The sequence below is a fragment of the Coregonus clupeaformis genome, chromosome 11, assembly GCF_020615455.1.
Source record: "Coregonus clupeaformis isolate EN_2021a chromosome 11, ASM2061545v1, whole genome shotgun sequence".
NCBI classification, from domain to species: Eukaryota; Metazoa; Chordata; class Actinopteri; order Salmoniformes; family Salmonidae; genus Coregonus; species Coregonus clupeaformis.
Genome location: NC_059202.1, coordinates 30,106,772 through 30,134,547, shown reverse-complemented (window position 1 = coordinate 30,134,547; position 27,776 = coordinate 30,106,772). Strand labels below are relative to the sequence as shown.

The following is a 27,776-nucleotide window of genomic DNA, read 5'->3' as shown; positions in this document are numbered from 1 at the left end:
ATCAGAGGCAGTTTGTTACATAAGGGAGACTATTTTTTATGTCTGGGACATATAGTTGACCAATTGAAAGTACCTGGCTCATTGTGTCAGCATTGTATCCCTGTTCGTTTAGTGCTTACAGCTCTCACAGTGAGGAGTAAATGAGGATTCCCACCCAGCTAGCACATAACGTTCTGAGAACCATATGTTTCTTAGAGTTTGGTGAGAGTGTGGTTGTCCTATTTACATTTACATTTTAGTCATTTAGCAGACGCTCTTATCCAGAGCGACTTACAGTTAGTGAGTGCATACATAATTTTTTTCATACTGGCCCCCCGTGGGAAACAAACCCACAACCCTGGCGTTGCAAGCGCTATGCTCTACCAACTGAGCTACACGGGACCTATGGATATTTTGCATACAACCTTCCCACAAATTTCTGGGAATGATAGTTGCTTGGCTTGGGAACATTCTCAGCACATTTAAGGAACTTGACAATGTATTTATTTATTGGTATTTCATTACTATAACAGAAACATGGTTTCATTTAATTTATATTTTGGTAATGTTCTAGGAACTTTCTCCAACTGGTTTGACATTGGGAATGTTCTCAAATAGTTCAGAGAACGTTAAGAAAAAACGTCCTTCTGTGGGAATTTCAGCAATTCAGCATAACGTTTTCTACATGTTTCCTCATGGTTCTATTTAAAGTAGGGCTGTCAAAGTTAATAAGCCCTAATACGTAACATGTTTATCTGGGTTAATTTTTGGGACATTTCTTCATCGCACGTAACCTTTTAAGCGCACGCATTTCTGCACTGACCCTTTTAAGCACAGAACACAACACGGAACACAGCTACAGTCAATGCTTGCACCTTTACATCGCTTTAGACCGTGTGCCTCTAGACCAAATCATGTAAAAGATATGGCCAATATTACCGGAGATATGTTTTTTCTTTCTGCTGCAGATTCGTGCGCATGTCATGGGCTATTTTAAAATACTCGCGAGCTGCTATTTCTTGGTTTGATAACAAACAACTTTGTTTAGCTAGCTAGCAACCTGATAACTTGACCACTGACTAGGCTATGCACAAATATGGATGACACAGGAAGAACTGAAAAGGGTTAGGGTACTCAAAGAGATGTATCAAAGGTAGGCTGCATATGCAAGAGTGGGGTGTGTATTATTGTGTGTGTGTGTGAGAGAGGATGCGTGTGAGAGCGGGAGTAAGTGTGACAGAGAGGGTGTGGGAGGGAGGGGAGGGAGGGAGTGTGTGTAGGCCTATGTGTGTATTAAATGTATCTGAACAGTACAGAAGGTTACAGTGTTTAAAAGCTGGGGGGGAGATTATTTAAAACTCTAGGGTTTCAGATGATTTCAAAAGATGGGCAGGGACTCTGCTGTCCTAGCTTCAGGGGGAAGCTGGTTCCACCATTGGGGTGCCAGGACAGAGAAGAGCTTGGTCCTCCCATCCCTACCAGAAGTGGCAGAATGGCATACTCGGATTGGGTTGTAGGGTTTGAGTATAGCCTGAAGGTAGGGAGGGGCAGTTCCTCTTGCTGCACCATAGGCAAGTACCATGGTCTTGTAGTGGATGCGAGCTTCAACTGGAAGCCAGTGGAGTGTGCAGAGGAGTGGAGTGACAATGGGAGAACATGGGAAGGTTGAACACCAGGCGGGCTGCAGCATTCTGGATAAGTTGCAGGGGTTTGATGGCACAAGCTGGGAGCCCAGCCAACAGCGAGTTGCAGTAGTCCAGATGGGAGATGACAAGTGCCTGGATTAGGACCTGCACCGCTTTCTATGTGAGGTAGGGTTGTACTCTACGGATGTTGTAGAGCCGTCAAACTCAACTCTGGACCTCGAAGCCAGTTCCACTAAATGTTTTCATTGTTCCCCTCCACCGATTTAGACCTGGGACACCAGGTGCTTGCAATTCATTATCAGGTAGAACAGAAAACCAGCAGGCTCCGGACCTCGTAGGGTACGAGTTGAATACCCCTGTTGCAGAGCATGAATGTGTAGGAGCGAGTCACTGCTTTGATGTTTGCAGATAACGACAGGGTGTTGTCCAGGGTAAAGCCAAGGTTCTTTGCACTCTGGGAGGGGGACACCATGGAGTTGTCAAACGTCTTGGAGTGGGCAGGCCTTCTCTGGGAGGAAGAGCAGCTCTGGCTTGTCGAGGTTGAGATTGAGGTGGTGGGCCAACATCCAAGCAAAGATGTGTGTCGCCACCTGGGTGTCAGAAGGGGGGTTGAAAGTAGCTGAGTGTCATCCACACAGAAATGATAGGAGAGACTATGTGAGGATATGACGGAGCCAAGTGACTTGGTGTATAGAGAGAAGAGGAGAGGGCCTAGAACCGAGCCCTGGGGGACCCCAGTAGTGAGTATGTGGAGCAGACAGATCCTCTCCAAGTCACCTGGTAGGAGCAGCCTGCCAGGTAAGACGCAATCCATGAGTGTGCCAAGCCTGAGACGCCCAGCCCTGAGCGGGTTGAGAGGAGGATCTGATGGTTCACAGTGTCGAAGGCAGCGGATAGATCTAGGAGGATGAGAACAGAGGAGAGAGAGAGTCATCTGCGGCAGTGTAGAGAGCCTCCGTAACACAGAGAAGAGCAGTCTCGATTGAGTGACCCATCTTGAAGCCTGACTGGTTAGGGTCAAGAAGATCGTTCTGAGAGAGATAGCGAGAGAGTTGGTCAGAGACAGCACACTCAAGTGTTTTGGAAAGAAAAGTTCTGTGTGAGTGGGACCAGTGGACTCAATAGGCTGAGTGAATAAGGAGCGGCTGTCGTCAACCTTCTTTTCAAAGTGGTTGACAAAGTCGTCCGCAGAGAGGGATGAGGGAGGGGGTGGAAAATAGTTTCCTAGGGTTAGAGGCAGAAATGTAACGTGAATAGAAAGTGTCTTTAGCAGTGGATACAGAGGAAACAACGGTTGAGAGGAGGGAGTGAAAGGATGATAGGTCCTCCGGAAGTTTAGTTTTCCTCCATTTTCACTCAGCTGCCCGCAGCCCTGTTCTGTAAGCTCACAATGAGTCACTCAGCCACAAAGCAGGAGGGGAGGAAAGGGGACAGTACGAGTCATAGGATGGAGAGAGTAGGGTCAAAGAATCCGGAGACAGGAGGGAGAAGGATTTAACTGAAGGGAGAGATGATAGGTTAGAAGAGGAAGGTGTAGTGGGATAGAGAGAGCGACGATAGCGACCGCGCCTGACCATCGGAGTAAGGGCTGAGTGGCTAGGGTTGGAGGAGAGAGAGACAGAAAAATAAACAAAAGTAGTGATCAGGGACCTGGAGGGGGGTTGCAGTGAGATCAGTATGCGAACAGCCTCTAGTAAAGATGAGGTCAAGATGAGTGGGAGGGGCCTGGGAAAGGGTGATGTCAAAAGGAGGCAAGGAGGGGAAATAAAGAGTTGGGAAAAAAACTATTCAAAGGCAGACATCGGGAGGTTGAAGTCGCCCAGTAAGAAGAACGGAAATTAGCTTATCAAGGTGGCAAACTCATTGAGGAACTCTCTAAGGGCACCTGGTGATAGATGACAATGTTAAGCTTGAGTGTTTGTTACAGTGACTTTTGTGTTATTTATGGTGGAAATGCTATTAAAACATTCGGATGTAGATATTTTTTATGTCTCCGTCCTTTACAATCAAAGCATTGTATGCCTGTATCTCAATGCACTGCTTTTTAAATGGAAAAATCTTTCTTTAGGGCCATTACTTGAGCAAATTCAAAAATTCTGATTAACTAATGCCATTAAGTTAAAGTCATGTTAAAGTAATGTTCTCAGAACATTAAGAAAACATTCCATAAAAACAACGCAAGAAAACATTAGTAACGTTCAAAGAACGTTTTAAGAATGTTATTTAAAACATATACATTCCGTTCTCAGTGTCAACAAAACTCTCTCTATCCTCTATCTAGTTAAGCGTGTTCAGGTGTGTTGGCCATGCCCACTAATTGGCCACACCTGATCTTAATCAGTCCTTGTTTCTTTTGAAATGGGGTCTATTTGAATAGACTAAAATGAACAGCTTTGTATGAGACACAGACACTGCTGAAGGCAGTACAGGCACTATTTTGGAAAAGCATGAAATGGGAGAGTGGTAGAGAGAAATCCTCTTTGTGACAGACACACTCAGAGACTGCAAATGGAACTTTTCCCAGAGCGGGTAACATTTATCGTCTCAGCGGACCTGCTGCTCTGTTCAGCCATGCATTTTTCTCCTGCCAAACAGGAAGAGCAGGCATGATGGATGTCACTGTCACAGCTCTGGCCAGTGTGACGGATAGGCTGATTATAAAAGCATATCCCCCTCCCCTGTATAGAACAACAACACCTTACCGCTAGCTATTAGCCAGCCCAGGCTACTTCCAGTGACCAACGTGTTTGCAATACGTAATTTCATTTGAATGTTTTATAACCAAAACAAACAAATCGTGAATCACAAGCCCTCGACCTCACAGCTGGATGGATACTCAATACCCAATAAGGGATATCCCTAGTGTATGTGCTTATTGGGCCAGTATACAGTGAGGGAAAAAAGTATTGCGGGCGCTGCAGGATTTCAGTCCTTCACAGCGTAATGTGTTACCAATTGTTTTCTTTGTACCCTACACATACAATTATATGTAAGAATTTCAAGCACAGATTCAACTACAAAAACCAGGGAGGTTTTTCAATGCCTCGCAAAGAAGGGCACCTATAGAGTACCACAGTATGAGTCATAATACCATTAAACCTAGCGGTCAAACAGGTTCCAATAGTTTTTTCCACCATTCATTTTTCCCATAGGAGATTTTAGAAGCACTTAAAATAAGGGCTGTGTTTCGTGTAGGCTTACCCTGGCGTGACGTTTTGATAACCATGTAAATCTCTCTAGGACAGGGTGACTTATCAATATATTTGCCTGTCTTTAACCCCCCACCCCCCGAAATGAAATGCTAATTAGTTGCTAATGTGACTATCATAAAGAACTACAAATGCCATGATGATCTGGACGAGACTGCCGAATCGAGGCAAAGGTAAGAATCTCTGGATTAACTATCTAATGTTAGCTAAATGCAGTAATGAATAAATAGGCTACATTTCTTTAAAAGGACAATTCTGTAAACTGTCTTGTGCTAGTTTTAAATTGACACTAACTGTTTAGCAAAGGTGTCAGCTAGAGATGACGTGCAAGAGCTTGCAGGGATTTGTAGTTTTGCATGATGTCTACTTTGATGCTAATGAGCATTTTCGATTCTGAGAGTAAATAGAGCCGAATATATTGATAAGTCACCTTGTCCGAGAGAGATTTACATTATCAAAATGTCACGCCAGGGTAAACCTACACGAAACAGACCTTATTTTAAGTGTTTCTAAAATCCCCTATGGGAAAAATGAATAGTGGAAAAACGATTGGAACCATTTCCCTGTTTGACCGCTAGGTTTTATGGGTATTATGACACCTCCACTGTGGTAGATGGGTAAAAAAGTTATTAATTAACCTTTGGATGGTGTGTCAATATACCAAGTCACTACAAAGATACAGGCGTCGTTCCTAATTCAGTTGCCAGAGAGGGTGAAAACCCTGAGTGGTTTCCTTCATGAGGCCAATGGTGACTTTAAAACAGTTAGAGTTTAATGGCTGTGATAGGAGAAAACTGAGGATGGATCAACAACATTGTAGTTACTCCACAATACTAACCTACACTGAACAAAAATATAAACGCAACAATTTCAAAGATTTTACTGAGTTACAGTTCATATAAGGAAATCAGTCAATTCAAATAAATTCATTAGGCCCTAATCTATGGATTTCACATGATTAGGAATACAGATATGCATCTTTTGGTCACAGATACCTTTAAAAAAAAGTAGATCAGAAAACCAGTCAGTATCTGGTGTGACCACAATTTGCCTCATGCAGCACAACACATCTCCTTCGCATAGAGTTGATCAGGCTGTTGATTGTGGTGTGTGGAATGTTGTCCCACTCCTCTTCAATGGCAGTGCGGAGTTGCTGGATATTGGTGGGAACTAGAACACGCTGTCGTACATGTCAAGCCAGAGCATCCCAAACATGCTCAATGGGTGACATGTCTGGTCAGTATGCAGGCCATGGAAGAACTGGGTACAGATCCTTGTGACATGGGGCCGTGCATTATCATGCTGAAACATGAGGTGATGGCAGCAGATGAATGGCATAACAATGGGCCTCAGGATCTCGTCACGGTATCTCTGTACATTCAAATTGCCAAACTGCCCGGTAAAGTTGAAACCGGGATTAATCCGTGAAAAGCACACTTCTCCAGCGTGTCACTGGCCATCAAAGGTGAGCATTTTCCCAATGAAGTCGTTTATGACGCCGAACTGCAGTCAGGTCAAGACCCTGGTGAGGACGATGAGCAAGCAGATAAGCTTCTCTGAGATGGTTTCTGACAGTTTATGCAGACATTATTCAAAGTGTTATGTTTGGGGCAAATCTAATACAACACATTACTTAGTACCACTCCATATTTTCAAGCATAGTGGTGGCTGCATCATGTAATGCGTATGCTTGTTATCGTTAAGGACTGTGGAGTTTTTCAGGATAAAAAAGAAACTAAATGGAGCTAAGCACAGGCAAAATCCTAGAGGAAAACCTGGTTCAGTCTGCTTTCCACCAGACACTGGGAGATTAATTCAACTTTCAGCAGGACAATAACCTAAAACACAAGGCCAAGTCTTCACTGGAGTTGCTTACCAAGAAGACAGTGAATCTTCCTGAGTGGCTGAGTTACAGTTTTGACTTAAATCTACTTGAAAATCTATGGCAAGACCTGAAAATGGTTGTCTTGCAATGATCAACAACCAACTTGACAGAGCTTGAAGAATTTTGAAAAGAATAAATGAGCAAATGTTTCACAATCCAGGTGTGGAAAGCTCTTAGAGACTTACCCAGACAGACTCACAGCTGTAATCACTGCCAAAGGTACTTCTACAAAGTATTGACTCAGGAGTGTGAATACTTACAGTACCAGTCAAAAGTTTGGACACACCTACTCATTCAATGGTTTTTCTTTATTTTTACTATTTTCTACATTGCAGAATAATAGTGAAGATATCAAAACTATGAAATAACACAAATAGCCACCCTTTGCCTTGATGACAGCTTTGCACACTCTTGGCATATCTTATTCGGAGAACATGTCAACCACGTTCTGTGTATCTGATAAGAGCGTCTGCTAAATGATGTAAATATAAATGTGTATGTTTGGTGGGACATTGATGAAATATTCTCCTAACCCACAAAAAACTGGACACATTAATGTTTTTGCCATGTTCCCATGAAACGTGTCTAGAACATTAATATCTTATGTTCTGAGAACATGGTAACCATGTTTTTTGTATATTTGGTGGGAAGTTGATGGAATATTCTCCAAACCCACAGAAAACTGGACACATGAATGTTCTTGCAATGTTCTCGTTTAACATGTCTAGAACATTAATGCAATGGTCTCTTGGAAACATTGCTTGCACATCACGGGAACATTCCTATGAAAATGTTAGTTAATGACCTAATGAGACTCTTAAGGGTACGTTCTCTAAAGTTGTGGGAACGTTTGTTGTTAGCTGGGATTTTCTCTCTCAGACTGACTGACACAGAAAATGCTAAAATGGATTCCTGTCACTGGCTTGATGTGTGTGACTGACACGGCTCTGCAGCTGGTTACCCACTGAGTGTAGGTAAACCAGTAGAACAGCAGGTAAAGGGGAAGCCATCTTGACTCTTGACTTTATGTAGTCAATAAACCAAGATGGCTGCCCTGATCATCATTGAAGAGTTATGGTGGTGCTGAAGGTGAGCTTTCAGGTGCCCTCCCACCCACCCCCTCTCTATCTCCTCCACCCCCGACTTAAAGTCTCAAGGTGATTGATCAGACTGAGAGAGAGAGAGGCTCTAACAAATAAAAGCAGCAGTGAGCGAATGAGAGAGAAGGATGAGACATTGAGCGGTGGCTTACCCCATGCTTCCTGCCATTAGGAGGATCACGTTGTAGATGTGTGAGAAGATGAAGAGGAAGAGGATGGTGCTGAAGAACATGGTCATCCAGGAGCCGTGATCCTCACGGAACATTTTCAGACGCAGATATCGACCTATAGGAGGGCATGAGGAGGACACACCTGTTCAGTGGCAGGGTCCATTCACTGGGCATTCTATTCTCTCAGTCAGTCAAATGGAACCCTATTACCTTTATAGTGCATTACTTTTGACCCAGGGCCACTAGTCAAAAGTAGTGCACTATATAGGGAATTGGCTACCATTTTAGATGCAACCCGTGTCTGTCTGCTGTACCAGCAAATATGGGCACAACAAACAAGGATGAAAGGATAGGCTGTGTTCTTACACCTAAATAACCATTCCCATCTGTCAGAAACTCAGCCTTTAAAGCATTGAAATGATGATTAAAGACCATTCTGGAGCACTAGGTCTGTGTATATTTGTAAACAAGAGCTGGTGCACGAAATCTAATATTAAGGAAGTCTTGAGGTTTTGCTCACCTGAGGTAGAGTATCTCATGATAAGCTGTAGACCACACTATTCATCTATATTTTTCGTAGCTGTCTATTTACCACCACAAGCCGATGCTGGCACTAAGACCACACTAAATGAGCTGTATATGGCCATAAGCAAACAGGAAAACGCTCATATAGAGGCAGTGCTCCTAGTGGCCGGAGACTTTAATGCAGGGAAACTTAAATCTGTTTTATCTCATTTCTACCAGTATGTTAAATGTGCAACCAGAGAAAAAAAACCACAAAAAAAAACCTCTAGACCACCTTTACTCCACACACAGAGATGCGTACAAAGCTCTCCCTCGCCCTCCATTTGGCAAATCTGACCATAATTATATCCTCCTGATTCCTGCTTACAAGCAAAAACTAAAGGAGGAAGAACCAGTGACTCGGTCAATAAAGAAGTGGTCAGACGACGCAGATGCTAAGCTACAGGACTGTTTTGCTAGCACAGCATGGAATATGTTCCGGGATTCTTCCGATGGCATTGAGGAGTACACCACATCAGTCACTGGCTTCATCAATAAAGTGCATGGATGACATTGTCCCCACAGTGACCGTACGTACATACCCCAACCAGAAGCCATGGATTACAGGCAACATCCGCACTGAGCTTTCAAGGAGCGGCAGCTCTGGACGCTTATAAAAAATCCTGCTATGCCCTCCGACGAACCATCAAACAGGCAAAGCGTCAATACAGGACTAAGATTGAATTGCACTACACCGGCTCCGACGCTCATCGGATGTGGCAAGGCAAGCAAACTATTACAGACCACAAAGGGAAGCACAGCCGCGAGCTGCCTAGTGACACGAGCCTACCAGACGAGCTAAATTACTTCAATGCTCGCTTCGAGGCAAGCAACACTGAAGCATGCATGAGAGCATCAGCTGTCACAAGGCCGCAGGGCCAGACGGATTACCAGGACGTGTACTCCGAGCATGCGCTGACCAACTTGCAAGTCTGTAATACCAACGTTTCAAGCAGACCACCATAGACCCTGTGCCCAAGAACACTAAGGTAAGCTGCCTAAATGACTACCGACCCGTAGCACTCACGTCTGTAGACATGAAGTGCTTTGAAAGGCTGGTCATGGCTCACATCAACACCATTATCCCAGAAACCCTAGACCCACTCAATTTGGATACCGCCCCAACAGATCCACAGATGATGCAATCTCTATTGCACTCCACACTGCCCTTTCCCACCTGGACAAAAGGAACACTTACATGAGAGTGCTATTCATTGACTACAGCTCAGCGTTCAACACCATAGTGCCCTCAAAGCTCATCATTAAGCTAAGGACCCTGGGACTAAACACCTCCCTCTGCAACTGGATCCTGGACTTCCTGACAGGCCGCCCCCAGGTGGTAAGGATAGGCAACAACACATCTGCCACGCTGATCCTCAACACGGGGGCCCCTCAGGGGTGCGTGCTCAGTCCCCTCCTGTACTCTCTGTTCACCCATGACTGCGTGGCCAAGCACGACTCCAACACCATCATTAAGTTTGCCAACGACACAACAGTGGTAGGCCTGATCACCGACAACAATGAGACAGCCTATAGGGAGGAGGTCAGAGACCTGGCCGTGTGGTGCCAGGATAACAACCTCTCCCCTAACGTGATCAAGACAAAGGAGATGATCGTAGACTACAGGAAAAGGAGGACCGAGCACGCTCCCATTCTCATCGACAGGGCTGTAGAGGAGCAGGTTGAGAGCTTCAAGTTCCTTGGTGTCCACATCACCAACAAACTATCATGGTCCAAACACACCAAGACAGTCGTGAAGAGGGAACGACAAAGCCTATTCCCCCTCAGGAGACTGAAAAGATTTGGCATGGGTCCTCAGATCCTCAAAAAGTTATACAGCAGCACCATCAGGATGACTGGTTGCATCACTGCCTGGTATGGCAACTGCTCGGCCTCCGACCGCAAGGCACTAGAGAGGGTAGTGCGTACGGCCCAGTACATCACTAGGGCCAAGCTTCCTGCCATCCAGGACCTCTATACCAGGCGGTGTCAGAGGAAGGACTCCAGCCACCCTAGTCATAGACTGTTCTCTCTGGTACCGCACGGCAAGTGGTACCGGAGCGCCAAGTATAGGTCCAAAAGGCTTCTTAACAGCCCCACCCACCCCCTCTTTTATGCTGCTGCCACTCTCTGTTTATTATCTATGCATAGTCACTTTAACTCTACCTACATGTACATATTACCTCAATTACCTCAACTAACCTGTGCCCCTGCACATTGACTCAGTACCGGTACCCCCTGTATATAGCCTCGCTACTGTTATTTTACTGCTGCTCTTTAATTATTTGTTATTTCTTTTTCACTCATCTAACTTTTACTTAAACACTTATTTTTTTTAAAAACTTTATTGTTGGTTAAAGGCTTGTAGGTAAGCATTTCACTGTAAGATCTACACCTGTCGTATTCGGCGCATGTGACAAATACATTTTGATTTGAAGTTAGAAGCACAGAATCGTCTAGAATGTCATTGTACAGTATGCTGTAGCGTTAAGATTTCCCTTCACTGGAACTAAGGGGCCTAGCCCGAACCGTGAAAAACAGACCCAGACCATTATTCCTCCTCCACAAAACTTTTAAGTTGCCACTATGCATTTGGGCAGGTAGCGTTCTCCTTGCATTCACCAAACCCAGATTCGTCCCTCGAACCGCCAGATGGTGAAGCGTCACTCCAGAGAACGCGTACAGTGGCTTGCGAAAGTATTCACTTAAAATTGCATTTTTCCTATTTTGTTGCCTTACAATCTGGAATTAAAATTGATTTTTGGGGTGTTTGTATCATTTGATTTACACAACATGCCTACCACTTTGAAGATGCAAAATATTTTTTATTGTGAAACAAACAAGAAATAAGACAAAGAAACAGAACTTGAGCGTGCATAACTATTCACCCCCCCCCCCCCAAAGTCAATACTTTGTAGAGCCACCTTTTGCATCAATTACAGCTGCAAATCTCTTGGGGTATGTCTCTATAAGCTTGGCACATCTAGCCACTGGGATTTTTGCCCAGTCTTCAAGGCAAAACTGCTCCAGCTCCTTCAAGTTGGATGGGTTCCGCTGGTGTACAGCCATCTTTAAGTCATACCACAGATTCTCAATTGGATTGAGGTCTGGGCTTTGACTAGGCCTTTCCAAGACATTTAAATGTTTCCCCTTAAACCACTCAAGTGTTGCTTTAGCAGTATGTTTAGGGTCATTGTCCTGCTGGAAGGTGAACCTCCGTCCCAGTCTCAAATCTCTGGAAGACTGAAACAGGTTTCCCTCAAGAACTTCCCTGTATTTAGCGGCATCTATCATTCCTTCAATTCTGACCAGTTTCCCAGTCCCTGCCGAAAAACATCTCCACAGCATGATGCTGCCACCACCATGCTTCACTGTGATGGTGTTCTCAGGGTGATGAGAGGTGTTGGGTTTGCGCCAGACATAGCGTTTTCCTTGATGGCCAAAAAGCTCAATTTTAGTCTCATATGACCAGAGTACCTTCTTCCATATGTTTGGGGAGTCTCCCACATGCCTTTTTGCGAACACCAAACGTGTTTGATTATTTTTTTCTTTAAGCAATGGCTTTTTTCTGGCCACTCTTCCGTAAAGCCCAGCTCTGTGGAGTTTACGGCTTAAAGTGGTCCTATGGACAGATACTCCAATCTCCGCTGTGGAGTTTTCCAGCTCCTTCAGGGTTATCTTTGGTCTCTTTGTTGCCGCTCTGATTAATGCCCTCCTTGCCTGGTCCGTGAGTTTTGGTGGGCGGCCCTCTCTTGGCAGGTTTGTTGTGGTGCCATATTCTTAAAAAATTTTTACAATGGATTTAATGTTGCTCCGTGGGATGTTCAAAGTTTCAGATATTTTTTTATAACCCAACCCTGACCTGTACTTCTCCACAACTTTGTCCCTGACCTGTTTGGAGAGTTCCTTGGTCTTCATGGTGCCGCTTGCTTGGTGGTGCCCCTTGCTTAGTGGTGTTGCAGACTCTGGGGCCTTTCAGAACAGGTGTATTTATACACTGAGATCATGTGACACTTAGATTGCACACAGGTAGACTTTATTTAACTAATTATGTGACTTCTGAAGGTAATTGGTTGCACCAGTTCTTATTTAGGGGTTTCATAGCAAAGGGGGTGAATACATATGCACACACCACTTTACCGTTATTTATTTTGTAGAATTTTTTGAAACAATTATTTTTTTCATTTCACTTCACCAATTTGGACTATTTTGTGTATGTCCATTACATGAAATCCAAATAAAAATCAATTAAAATTACAGGTTGTAATGCAACAAAATAGGAAAAACACCAAGGGGGATGAATACTTTTACAAGGCCCTGTATCCACTGCTCCAGAGTCCAATGGCAGCGTGCTGTACACCACTCCAGCCGACGCTTGGCATTGTGCATGGTGATCTTAGGCTTGTGTACTTCTGCTCAGCCATGGAAACCCAATTCATGAAGCTCCCAACTAACAGTTATTGTGCTGACATTGCTTCCAGGTGCAGTATGGAACTCGGTTAGTGTTGCAACCGAGGACAGACTATTTTTACCCGCTACACGCATCAGCACTCGGCGGTTCCATTCTGTGAGCTTGTGTGGCCTACCACTTCGCGGCTGAGCCGTTGTTGCTCCTTGACGTTTCCACTTCACAATAACAGTACTTACAGTTGACCGGGGCAGCTCTAGCAGGGCAGAAATTTGACAAACTGACTTGTTGGAAAGGTGGCATCGTATGACGGTGCCACATTGAAAGTCATGGAGCTCTTCAGTAAGGCCATTCTACTGCCAATGTTTTTCTATGGAGATTGCATACAGAGGGTAGTGCATACGGCCCAGTACATCACTGGGGCCGAGCCCCCTGCCATCCAGGACCTCTATACCAGGCGGTGTCAGAGGAACGCCCAGAAAATTGTCACAGACTCCAGCCACCCAAGCCACAGACTGTTCTCTCTGCTACCGTAATGGAAGCCGTACCAGTGCGCCAAGTCTGGAACCAACAGGACCCTGAACAGCTTCTACCACCAAGCCATAAGACTTCTAAACAAGACTGCTAAATAGCTAATCAAATGGCTACCCGGACCACCTGCATTGACTCTATTTTGCACCAACTCTGTTGCACTGACTCTATGCACACACACTACCCACACATACTTACACCCCAACACTCACATACTACATACGCCCACACACACACACACATTACATGCACACACTTGCATACTGATGCCACACACACTTTCACACTCACCACATACGCTGCTGCTACTGTCTATTTTTGATCCTGTTGCCTAGTCACTTTACCCCTACCTATATGTATAGCAGTGGAGGCTGCTGAGGGGAAGACAACCCATAATAATGAGCTGGAATGGATTATAATGGCTGGAATGGAGTGAATAGAATGGTATCAAATGAATGAACACATGAATGTGTTTGATACCATTCCATTTACTCTGTTCCGGCCATTATTATGAGCCGTCCAGAGCTACTTCAATTACCTAGTACCCCTGCACATCAACTCGGTACTGGTACTCCCTTCATATAGCCATGTTATTTTCTACTCCCTATATAGAGGCATGTTATTTTTACTCTTTATTTTGGTTCGTTATTCACTGTGTATTTATTCCTTGTCACAATTTCTATTTTTGATGTCATTTTTTATCTTATCTTTATCTCTGCATTGTTGGAAAAGGACCCATAAGTAAGTGTTTCACTGTTGGTCTACACCTGTTGTCTACAAGCATGTGACAAATAAAATCGATTTTGAAACTCTGACCCTTGGCCACTACAGCTTCCATCAAAATTGTAATATGTGTGGTTGTTTCCATCTAGTGGTGATATAGTGATAGTACCACAGAACTGACTTAGGACGCTGAATTGGAGGAAAAGGGGCTCCTTTTTTAATTATACAGCATTAATATTGACCATCATGTAAATGTGGAAATCGTTAAATATGATATGCACATGACCACGCTGGTTTCCACGGTTTAATTTGAGCAAACCAGTGATAAATGATAATGGACATTAAAAAAAGGACATGGCACAAAAACAGGATTTGAAAAAGACACCCAAAAAAAAACTCCAATCCTTTTCCGACAACAGGCAGGCAAACAGGAACGTTGGTGCCAGACAGCTAAAATACAAACACACATTGGCAAACTGGAGCAGGCAATCAATCAAACACACACACACACACAATGGGCGTCACACACAGACATGCAGCCTGTCGCCAGCCTCAGACTGATGAGAAGTACACCGCTGGTGGAGGTGTTCTGACTAAGTGAGTGACTGACTGAGTGAGACCTGAGACCCGAGCACTGTTTCTCCTGTCATCATGATACCACTGCTCATCAATAACTCGCTGTTTATTAAACAGGGTAAGAACAGCTCCTCATTCATTATTTCACACCCACATTATGATTCACCCACACATAATGGTGTATAGCTGTATAGATACATTCATACATATATGTTTGCGCAATGACGGTAGTTTGTGGCCACCAAAACATTATTTATTGTGTTTATTGGTGCTGAAGTTTATTGGTCTCGTACACAGATTTGCAGATATTATCGCAGGTGCAGCAAAATGCTTGTGTTTCTAGCTCCAAAAGTGCAGTAATACCTAGCAATAAAAAAACAATACCCACATAATCCAATGTATTATTATTGTTAAATAAGAAATATCAGAACGATCAATGTCAGAGTTCGGAATATAAATACAGTGGGGAAAAAAAGTATTTAGTCAGCCACCAATTGTGCAAGTTCTCCCACTTAAAAAGATGAGAGAGGCCTGTAATTTTCATCATAGGTACACGTCAACTATGACAGACAAAATGAGGGAAAAAAATCCAGAAAATCACATTGTAGGATTTTTAATGAATTTATTTGCAAATTATGGTGGAAAATAAGTATTTGGTCAATAACAAAAGTTTCTCAATACTTTGTTATATACCCTTTGTTGGCAATGACACAGGTCAAACGTTTTCTGTAAGTCTTCACAAGGTTTTCACACACTGTTGCTGGTATTTTGGCCCATTCCTCCATGCAGATCTCCTCTAGAGCAGTGATGTTTTGGGGCTGTCGCTGGGCAACACAGACTTTCAACTCCCTCCAAAGATTTTCTATGGGGTTGAGATCAGGAGACTGGCTAGGCCACTCCAGGACCTTGAAATGCTTCTTACGAAGCCACTCCTTCATTGCCCGGGCGGTGTGTTTGGGATCATTGTCATGCTGAAAGACCCAGCCACGTTTCATCTTCAATGCCCTTGCTGATGGAAGGAGGTTTTCACTCAAAATCTCACGATACATGGCCCCATTCATTCGTTCCTTTACACGGATCAGTCGTCCTGGTCCCTTTGCAGAAAAACAGCCCAAAAACATGATGTTTCCACCCCCATGCTTCACAGTAGGTATGGTGTTCTTTGGATGCAACTCAGCATTCTTTGTCCTCCAAACACGACGAGTTGAGTTTTTACCAAAAAGTTCTATTTTGGTTTCATCTGACCGTATGACATTCTCCCAATCCTCTTCTGGATCATCCAAATGCACTCTAGCAAACTTCAGACAGGCCTGGACATTTACTGGCTTAAGCAGGCGGACACGTCCTGCACTGCAGGATTTGAGTCCCTGGCGGCGTAGTGTGTTACTGATGGTAGGCTTTGTTACTTTGGTCCCAGCTCTCTGCAGGTCATTCACTAGGTCCCCCCGTGTGGTTCTGGGATTTTTGCTCACCGTTCTTGTGATCATTTTGACCCTACGGGGTGAGATCTTGCGTGGAGCCCCAGATCGAGGGAGATTATCAGTGGTCTTGTATGTCTTCCATTTCCTAATAATTGCTCCCACTGTTGATTTCTTCAAACCAAGCTGCTTACCTATTGCAGATTCAGTCTTCCCAGCCTGGTGCAGGTCTACAAGTTTGTTTCTGGTGTCCTTTGTCAGCTCTTTGGTCTTGGCCATAGTGGAGTTTGGAGTGTGACTGTTTGAGGTTGTGGACAGGTGTCTTTTATACTGATAACAAGTTCAAACAGATGCCATTAACACAGGTAACGAGTGGAGGACAGAGGAGCCTCTTAAAGAAGAAGTTACAGGTCTGTGAGAGCCAGAAATCTTGCTTGTTTGTAGGTGACCAAATACTTATTTTCCACCATAATTTGCAAATAAATTCATAAAAAATCCTACAATGTGATTTTCTGGATTTTTTTTTCTCAATTTGTCTTTCATAGTTGACGGGTACCTATGATGAAAATTACAGGCCTCTCTCATCTTTTTAAGTGGGAGAACTTGCACAAATAGTGGCTGACTAAATACTTTTTAGCCCCACTGTATATATACACATACTGTATAATGTATATAAATATATATACAAATAATGGTGTGTATAGACAGTATGGACAGTATATGAATAGAAAAGGTGTGTACTGAAGTAGTTATATAGCATGAGGCATGAATACAGTATATACATATAAAGTGGGTAAATTAGTGCAAACATTATTAAAGTGACCAGTGTTCAATGACTATGTGCATAGGGCAGCAGTCTCTAAGGTGCAGGGTAAAGTACCGGGTGGTAGCCGGCTAGTAACAGTGACTAAGGTTTAGTGCAGGGTACTAGACAGAGGCTGGCTAGTGGTGACTGTTTAACAGTCTGATGGCCTGTAGATAAAAGCTGTTTATAAGTCTCTCAGTCACAGCCTTGATGCACCAAATGTGGTCTTTTGAACAGGTATAGTATTAATTCGCAAAATGCTTATCAGTATGTTTGGAAAGTTTTGTGATGAGAAAGATGACAGAAAATGCTATAATGTCCACAAAAGAATACTTAAAAACCACACAATAGTGAACACCTTTAGGGTATTCCATGTGTATAAAGATCAGAATTAGTCTTTACATCTACAAAAAAAACTATCCTGTCACTCTCAGCGTATGTTGAAATGTGATAAAAGTTAATGTAAGCTTTGCATGCATGGTCAACATAAATAGCCAGTCTTTGATTGAAAGCAAACAACACGTTTCCATATTGAAGGTAATAGATCAACAGTGGAATCCAGGGCTCATTATTCCCAGCACATACAGTACAATAGCCAGGCTGTCACTTCCTGGTGACTGGTCACAGCAGGAGTGTGGGGGTGGATGGGGCTGAGAGGGTTTGGAGACAGGCAGGCAGGAGACTCTACCTGATTTAATTATATATCCTGGCTGAACCTTGGCTAGAATAACCTTGATGTGGATCAACTGAAATGCATGTAATTATGTATGGCATGAAAGGCTACCCTTAATTATGTTTTTATACTGTATTAAGTGATCTTGTAAAATGCCGCATCCCACAACAACAGAGGTAATGTTTTGGGGTAAATGCAAGCTGTTTGAAATCAACATGTTTTTAAGTGTCTGTCTATTGTCTTTTCCCACCCCCACAGTACCGTTCCTGCCCCTAAACCAGTCGGAAGCGTTCTGCAGCCAGTTTAAGAACGGCCAATGGTACTGCTACGTCCTCCTCATTCTTTTCACCTTCGCCCTGCCCCTGGGCATCCTGGGTAACGTGGCGGCGCTGTTCAACTACACCTGCTTCAGGAGGACACATAGTCTGTCCACCAGCAACGTGTTCCTACTCAACCTGGCCATGTGTGACTCCGCCTGGATCCTCACCCTGCCCGCCACCATCTACTTCAGCCTCCAGAGGCCCTTCCTCAAGGACATCCAGATCTTCTGCCAGCTCAAGAAGATCTTATTCAACATCAACATCTATGGAAGTATTCTCTTCCTCACTCTGATCAGCTTCGACCGCTACGCAGGCACCGTGCACCCCATCAGCTCCCGCCGGTGGTGGGACGTGGGCAAAGCCAAGCTCTGCTCCGCCTGCGTCTGGGTCTTCCTCTTTCTGGGCTCCATCCCTGACCTCTTCATGACCTTCGCCATCCAGAGACCGGGGAATGTGACTGTGTGCCTGGACCACATCCAGGGTCCGTTCGCCTACGTCAAAACCATCTCCATCATCAGGACTCTGGTGGGCTTCGCCTTGCCATTCAGTGTCATGCTGGCCTTCTATGTGATGACGGTGCGGGTGTTACGGGGGCTGCCCCGGGGGAAGAGAAGGGGTTGTGGCGGGGGTCAGTGGGTGGGGAAGCCCCTGCTGCTCATCACCGCTGCCCTGCTGGTGTTCGTGGTGTCCTTCGTGCCCTACCACGTCATGATCATGACCCTTGTGTTCATGAGGATCCACGACCAGGTAACTCCCGCCAACGTGCACGTCCTCTATGCCTCCTATGAGTTCTTCGAGGCCATGTGCAGCGTGAGTAGCTGCCTAGACCCCATGCTGTACATCCTGGCCAGTGACCGGTTCCAAAGGAGACTGCAGGCCCTCAGGATGGGCCACCACAGGGCGCTATGCTGCAGGCATAGCAGGAGGGTAGGGGTGGAGGGCTGACAGCGGAAAGGGCCTCCTACTATAGTTAGCTTTATTCAATTAAATTCATTCAGTAATCTACAAAATAGTTCAATCATTTTTTTTGATGATCTAAAAAGACACATTAAGGGCCGGCGTTATGTGCAGACTTTAGTGGGCCTCGTCGACCTAACGTACCTCCTTGGCCGTCCAAATAAAATATTTAAATATCGATAATTTATTTGACCGAGACGCGCGCCGACAGAAAGACACAATCTCAGATAAATCATCCGAGCGAGCGAAACAGCGCCCCTCTGTCTCAGTATGTGTAGACCATGTATCTCGTGCTCTCTGGACAAAAAGAGTATGGCATGTCATACTATTTTTGTCAAGACAGCATCAGATACATGGGCTACATATAGTAAGAGAGGGGCGCTGTTTCGCTTACTCTGATTATTTTTCGGATGCTTTCACTATCTTATCCTGGAATATACAAGGTCATCTACCTTTGGCCTAAAGAGCAGGAACCCAGACTTCAAAGAAATTGGAAATACAAAAAACATGGTATAGAGGAGACAGACCCACTGGTTACCATCTAGGTTACAGAGGTGTGAAACAGGGAAGAGACTCTGGGGGTATGCTAACTTGGTGTAAATCAGACTTAACCCAGTATTAAATTAGTCAAAACAGAAGCATTTTACATCTGGCTAGAAATAAATAAGGTAATTATCTCAACGGAGCAAAATGTCTTCAAGTGTGTGCTACCTATATTCCCCCTATAGAATCCCCATATTTTAACGATGACAGCTTCTCCATCCTAGATGGGAAGATCAACCTTTGGCAGCTATTACAGCTGTGAGTCTTTCTGGGTAAGTCTCTAAGAGCTTTGCACACAAGCTTTATCAAGTTGGTTGTTCATCATTACTAGACAGCCATTTTCAAGTGTTACCATAGATTTTCAAGCTGATTTACATCAAAAGTGTAAGTAGGCCGCTCAGGAACATTCAATGTTAGCAACTCCAGTGTAGATTTTGCCTAGTGATTTAGGTTATTGTCCTGCATCATGTTATGGTGAACCCACAACATGATGCAGCCACCATCATGCTTGAAAATATGAAGAGTGGTACTCAGTGATGTGTGGTGTTGGATTTGCCCTAAACGCTTTGTATTCAGGACAAAAAGTTCATTTCTTTGCCACATTTTTTGTAGTATTACTTAAGTGCCTTGTTGCTAACTGGATGCATGTTTGGAATATTTTGTATTCAGTATAGGCTTCCTTCTATTCACTCTGTCATTTAGGTTAGTATTGTGGAGTAACTACAATGTTGTTGATCCATCCTCAGTTCACATATCACAACCATTAAGCTCTGTAACTGTTTTTAAATCACCATTGCCCTTATGGTGAAATACCCGAGCGGTTTCCATCCTATCCGGCAACTGAGTTAGGAAAGACGCCTGTATCTTTGTAGTGACTGGGTGTATTGATACACCATCCAAAGTGTAATTAATAACTTCATCATGCTCAAAGGGATATTTTATGTCTGCTATTTTAATTTTTTCCCATCTACAGTGGGGAAAAAAAGTATTTAGTCAGCCACCAATTGTGCAAGTTCTCCCACTTAAAAAGATGAGGCCAGTAATTTTCATCATAGGTACACGTCAACTATGACAGACAAAATGAGAAAAAATAATCCAGAAAATCACATTGTAGGATTTTTAATTAATTTATTTGCAAACTATGGTGGAAAATAAGTATTTGGTCACCTACAAACAAGCAAGATTTTTGGCTCTCACAGACCTGTAACTTCTTCTTTAAGAGGCTCCTCTGTCCTCCACTCGTTACCTGTATTAATGGCACCTGTTTGAACTTGTTATCAGTATAAAAGACCTGTCCACAACCTCAAACAGTCACACTCCAAACTCCACTATGGCCAAGACCAAAGAGCTGTCAAAGGACACCAGAAACAAAATTGTAGACCTGCACCAGGCTGGGAAGACTGAATCTGCAATAGGTAAGCAGCTTGGTTTGAAGAAATCAACTGTGGGAGCAATTATTAGGAAATGGAAAACATACAAGACCACTGATAATCTCCCTCGATCTGGGGCTCCACGCAAGATCTCACCCCGTGGGGTCAAAATTATCACAAGAACGGTGAGCAAAAATCCCAGAACCACACGGGGGGACCTAGTGAATGACCTGCAGAGAGCTGGGACCAAAGTAACAAAGCCTACCATCAGTAACACACTACGCCGCCAGGGACTCAAATCCTGCAGTGCCAGACGTGTCCCCCTGCTTAAGCCAGTACATGTCCAGGCCCGTCTGAAGTTTGCTAGAGTGCATTTGGATGATCCAGAAGAGGATTGGGAGAACGTCATATGGTCAGATGAAACCAAATATAAGTTTTTGGTAAAAACTCAACTTGTCGTGTTTGGAGGACAAAGAATGCTGAGTTGCATCCAAAGAACACCATACCTACTGTGAAGCATGGGGGTGGAAACATCATGCTTTGGGGCTGTTTTTCTGCAAAGGGACCAGGACGACTGATCCGTGTAAAGGAAAGAATGAATGGGGCCATGTATCGTGAGATTTTGAGTGAAAACCTCCTTCCATCAGCAAGGGCATTGAAGATGAAACGTGGCTGGGTCTTTCAGCATGACAATGATCCCAAACACACTGCCCGGGCAACGAAGGAGTGGCTTCGTAAGAAGCATTTCAAGGTCCTGGAGTGGCCTAGCCAGTCTCCAGATCTCAACCCCATAGAAAATCTTTGGAGGGAATTGAAAGTCTGTGTTGCCCAGCGACAGCCCCAAAACATCACTGCTCTAGAGGAGATCTGCATGGAGGAATGGGCCAAAATACCAGCAACAGTGTGTGAAAACCTTGTGAAGACTTACAGAAAACGTTTGACCTGTGTCATTGCCAACAAAGGGTATATAACAAAGTATTGAGAAACTTTTGTTATTGACCAAATACTTATTTTCCACCATAATTTGCAAATAAATTCATTAAAAATCCTACAATGTGATTTTCTGGAGAAAAAAAATCTCATTTTGTCTGTCATAGTTGACGTGTACCTATGATGAAAATTACAGGCCTCTCTCATCTTTTTAAGTGGGAGAACTTGCACAATTGGTGGCTGACTAAATACTTTTTTTCCCCACTGTATATTGAGGGAAAAAAGTATTTGATCCCCTGCTGATTTTGTACGTTTGGCCACTGACAAAGAAATGATCAGTCTATAATTTTAATGGTAGGTTTATTTGAACAGTGAGTGACAGAATAACAACAAAAAATTCCAGAAAAAGGCATGTCAAAAATGTTATAAATTGATTTGCATTTTAATGAGGGAAATAAGTATTTGACCCCCTCTCAATCAGAACGATTTCTGGCTCCCAGGTATCTTTTATAGAGGTAACGAGCTGAGATTAGGAGCACACTCTTAAAGGGAGTGCTCCTAATCTCAGCTTGTTACCTGTATAAAAAAGACACATGTCCACAGAAGCAATGAATCAATCAGATTCCAAACTCTCCACCATGGCCAAGACCAAAGAGCTCTCCAAGGATGTCAGGGATAAGATTGTAGACCTACACAAGGCTGGAATGGGCTACAAGACCATCGCCAAGCAGCTTGATGAGAAGGTGACAACAGTTGGTGTGATTATTTGCAAATGGAAGAAACACAAAATAACTGTCAATCTCCCTCGGCCTGGGGCTCCAACCAAGATCTCACCTCGTGGAGTTGCAATGATCATGATAACGGTGAGGAATCAGCCCAGAACTACACGGGAGGATCTTGTCAATGATCTCAAGGCAGCTGGGACCATAGTCACCAAGAAAACAATTGGTAACACACTACGCCATGAAGGACTGAAATCCTGCAGCGCCCGCAAGGTCCCCCTGCTCAAGAAAGCACATATACATGCCCGTCTGAAGTTTGCCAATGAACATCTGAATGATTCAGAGGAGAACTGGGTGAAAGTGTTGTGGTCAGATGAGACCAAAATCGAGCTCTTTGGCATCAATTCAACTCGCCGTGTTTGGAGGAGGAGGAATGCTGCCTATGACCCCAAGAACACCATCCCCACCGTCAAACATGGAGGTGGAAAAATTATGCTTTGGGGGTGTTTTTCTGCTAAGGGGACAGGACAACTTCACCGCATCAAAGGGACGATGGACGGGGCCATGTGTACCGTCAAATCTTGGGTGAGAACCTCCTTCCCTTAGCCAGGGCATTGAAAATGGGTCATGGATGGGTATTCCAGCATGACAATGACCCAAAAAACACGGCCAAGGCAACAAAGGAGTGGCTCAAGAAGAAGCACATTAAGGTCCTGGAGTGGCCTAGCCAGTCTCCAGACCTTAATCCCATAGAAAATCTGTGGAGGGAGCTGAAGATTTGAGTTGCCAAACGTCAGCCTCGAAACCTTAATGACTTGGAGAAGATCTGCAAGGAGGAGTGGGACAAAATCCCTCCTTAGATGTGTGCAAACCTGGTGGCCAACTACAAGAAACGTCTGACCTCTGTGATTGCGAACAAGGCTTTTGCCACCAAGTACTAAATCACGTTTTGCAGAGGGGTCAAATACTTATTTCCCTCATTAAAATGCAAATCAATTTATAACATTTTTGACATGCGTTTCTCTGGATTTTTTTGTTGTTATTCTGTCTCTCACTGTTCAAATAAACCTACCATTAAAATTATAGACTGATCATTTCTTTGTCAGTGGGAAAACGTACAAAATCAGCAGGGGATCAAATACTTTTTCCCCCTCACTGTAAGCGCACATGCATGTGACTATGACATGACATTTTGTAGTCTGTGATTGTCAAGCAAATAACTGCTGGTCTCACGGCAATTGACCATTAATTAACAAAAACACATTTAGCATCTCCTGGCTTCCAAGCATAGCCTACAAGCTACTGATGCAGACCTTCGGAACATCTCCATTTTAAAAAGTCGAATAAAACCATTTAAATATAGCCTACACCATCACAATAAATCCATTATTTATTTTAGACAGATCTAAAGAAACATGATATGGAGAAAATGTAGTCTATTTCAGAAGAACAGAATAGCATACTCTGAGTTGTCCTTAGGTTCTGATCTGGCTATGCCATATGGCTGTGGGCTACATTAGTTCATTTAGCAGACAATATTTGCTTAGAATTCAGTGGCATTATTTTATATTATTTTATAGTATACAATTGAACATAGCTGAATAAAATAGAGAGGATATTTTCTCCAAAAGATTTGAGGGAGTGCACACATGTGGCTATTCTGTGTTGAGCGGTTAACAAAGAAATAGGTACTCCTATATGCTTAATTTAGAATAATGTACGTAACTTTAGTTGTGATACAAACGTTGGGCTATATGTTGTGATTTGTAATACATTCTAAGGCTGCATGATGTGACTAATGATGATTTGAAAAAAGTTGCATGAAAGGCATGAGCTCTGCTTAGTTGTTTTGCGCAGACTGCACACATTTCATCGGTCTCTCATTCACAATTTGACAAGCACTTGATAATGCCTTGAATTTCCGGGCTTCATCCCCTTTGTGTGGCCGTAATGCCCCCTAAAATAATACATACCTTTTGCGGCCAGTGGCCGTTGTGCCCTTGGGCTGAATATTATAATTAAAATTCCCTTCTCCCGGCTGCCTGCTCCGAAGCACCTCTCACTCACATGGCTCTCTCAGATATCTCAATTCTTTTTAGCCAATGCCCGTCACGTGATCGAGTCCTTCTCATAGCCATCTCGGGTCCTTCTCACAGGCTACAAGTGAAGATAGACAGATCGTCCTTAATTAATTCCGAGGCACATATTGAAGATGTTGGAAGAACTGTCCATGTTTACTGGTTGCTCAGGAGGGAAATGGGAAGTCATATCTGTGGAAGACTGGAGATCAAGAAAAAGGAGGATATAGGTGCAAGAGTTGTGTGAGTATTATGTGTGCCAAACAGTTGCTGTTAGATTACTATATTTTTTGGGGTGACCATTTGGAACAGTGTAACCAACACAAAATAATTAAGTGTACCAGAGAGTCTGTTCTAAATAAATACACACATATATATACACACACACACTCTACCGGTCAAAAGTTTAGACACACCTACTCATTCAAGGCTTTTTCTTTATTTTTACTATTTTCTACATTGTAGAATAATAGTGAAGACATCAAAACTAGTAACCCAAAAAGTGTTAAACAAATCAAATAGCCACCCTTTGCCTTGATGACAGATTTGCACACTCTTGGCATTCTCTCACCCAGCTTCACCTGGAACGCTTTTCCAACAGTCTTGAAGGAGTTCCCTGCTGAGCACTTGTTGGCTGCTTTTCCTTCACTCTGCGGTCCAACTCATCCCAAACCATCTCAATTGGGTTGAGGTCAGGTGATTGTGAAGGCCAGGTCATCTGATGCAGCATGCCATCACTCTATTTGGTCAAAGCCTGGAGGTGTGTTGGGTCATTGTCCTGTTGAAAAACAAATGATAGTCCCACTAAGTGCATACCAGATGGGATGGCATATCGCTGCAGAATGCTGTGGTAGCCATGCTGGTTAATTGTGCCTTGAATTCTAAATAAATCACTGACAGTATCACCAGCAAAGCACCCCCACACCATCACACCTCCTCCTCCTCCATGCTTCACGGTGGGAACCACACATGCGGAGATCATCCATTCACCTACTCTGTGTCTCACAAAGACATGGCGGTTGGAACCAAAAATCTCAAATTTGGACTCCAGACCCAAGGACAGATGTCCACCGGTCTAATGTCCATTGCTCGTGTTTCTTGGCTCAAGCAAGTCTCTTCTTCTTATTGGTGTCCTTTTAGTAGTGGTTTCTTTGCAGCAATTCAACCATGAAGGCCTGATTCACACAGTCTCCTCTGAACAGTTGATGTTGAGATGTGTCTGTGACTTGAACTCTGTGAAGCATTTATTTGGGCTGCAATTTCTGAGGCTGGTAACTCTAATGAACTTATCCTCTGCAGCAGAGGTAACACTGGGTCTTCCATTCCTGTGGCGGTCCTCATGAGAGCCAGTTTCATCAGAGCACTTGATGGTTTTTGCGACTGCACTTGAAGAAACTTTCAAAGTTCTTGAAGTTTTCCGTATTGACTGACCTTCATGTCTTAAAGTAATGATGGACTGTCGTTTCTCTTTGCCTATTTGAGCTGTTCTTGCCATAATATGGACTTGGTATTTTACCCCCCTACCTTGTCACAACACAACTGATTGGCTCAAACTCATTAAGAAGGAAATAAATTCCACAAATGTACTTTTAAAAAGGCACACCTGTTAATTGAAATGCATTTCAGGTGTCTACCTCATGAAGCTGTTTGAGAGAATGCCAAGAGTGTGCAAAGCTGTCATCAAGGCAAAGGGTGGCTATTTGTGTGTATATGTGTGACAAACAGGTTCTGTTAGATTACAATATTATTTGTCTGCCTGTTTGGAATAGTGTAAACAACAGTAAATACATTATTAAAAATACCAGTCTGTTCTAACCCCACATTTTTTTAAAAGCCTTTATTACAGCATAGCAAAGATTAAAAACAGCAGAATCTGTGAAATTGCTTTCTCCAACATTTTGCCGTTGCATGAGGCTTGGTTCTCACGGAATCAGTAGGCTATTAAATAAACACTCAAACAGGCAACAGAAGCAAACTCTGTCTTATTTCTGTAGATATATATGGATGATTTATAAAGCCAGGCACATTTAACAGTTAGGCTATTGATTATAGACCTAATTAAGTTCGGGCTTCCTCTCTCCTCAATGTTCTTAGACAATTAGGCCAAGGCAAGGACTGTTTCCTCATCTCTGCTGCTGCTCAATCCCAATATGCAGGTTAACTTTGCTATTATGCAATTCTACGGCGCACTGAAGATTATGTTTCAGAACTGCGGACAGCGACTGTATCCAACGCGGGAGAAAGCGCATGTTATAAAATAATTTTAGATTTTAGTGTTGGACCATTATTATTACATAACATAACCATATACAATTTCAGTATCACATGTCTTAGAGTGATGGACTGTGCCATCCCTGTGGCCTCCGCAATGGATTAGTCCACTGAGATAGGCACGAATCAGACAGGTGTCTTGTGCACCATGAAAAAAAGTATATAACAATTTTGACTGCTCGACTAAAGAAATCTCGGTCGACCAACAGCCTATCAACCAAACAATCGACCAGTCGACTAAATGGGATCAGCCCTACTGCAATAGTAAAGGTGTAAACTTGGCAGCGCAAAGCCTAAACAGTATATTTTACCTTTCAGCTTCCCTATCAAATCAAAAATTTTAAGCAGACAACCTAAGAAAATTAACAACAATGTCAAATGGTTTGATGAAGAATGCAAAAACATAAGAAAGAAATTGAGAAAACGTTCCACCAAAAACATAGAGATCCAGAAAACCCTAAAACAGTACAGAAATACACTATGAAACGATCTGAGAGACAAGAAAAGAAGGGCTTTCTATGCCATCAAAAGTTACATAAAATTTGACATCCCAATTAGGATCTGGCTAAAAATACTTGGATCAGTTATAGACCCCATTGCGCTTTATGGTTGTGAGGCCTGGGATCCGATCACCAAACAAGAATTCACAAAATGGGACAAACACCAAATTGAGACTGCATGCATAATTCTGCAAAAACATCCTCTGTGTACAACATAACACAACAAATAATGCATGCATTTCTCAAATCATGTGAAAACAAAAAGATAAGTACTTGACACATTGGAACTGGAATGCTATTTGGCCCTAAACAGAATACTTGACCACTGTGACTGACCAAAAATTAAGGAGAGCTTTGATTATGTACAGACTCAGTGAGCATAGGTAGGCAGACCTGTC

The 27,776-nt window shown here is 43.4% G+C and overlaps 1 protein-coding gene across 1 annotated transcript in view; it reads right to left on the bottom strand.

The window, feature by feature from the left end:
• The window catches only part of LOC121576752 (transmembrane protein 117), a 73,531-nt gene that overhangs the window by 33,310 nt on the left and 12,445 nt on the right, over nt 1–27,776 (bottom strand). Inside the window, exon 3 of the mRNA XM_041890177.2 lies at nt 7,972–8,104. Within this exon, the coding sequence (XP_041746111.2) occupies nt 7,972–8,104 (133 nt within the window). The remainder of the gene's footprint in view (nt 1–7,971; nt 8,105–27,776) is intronic.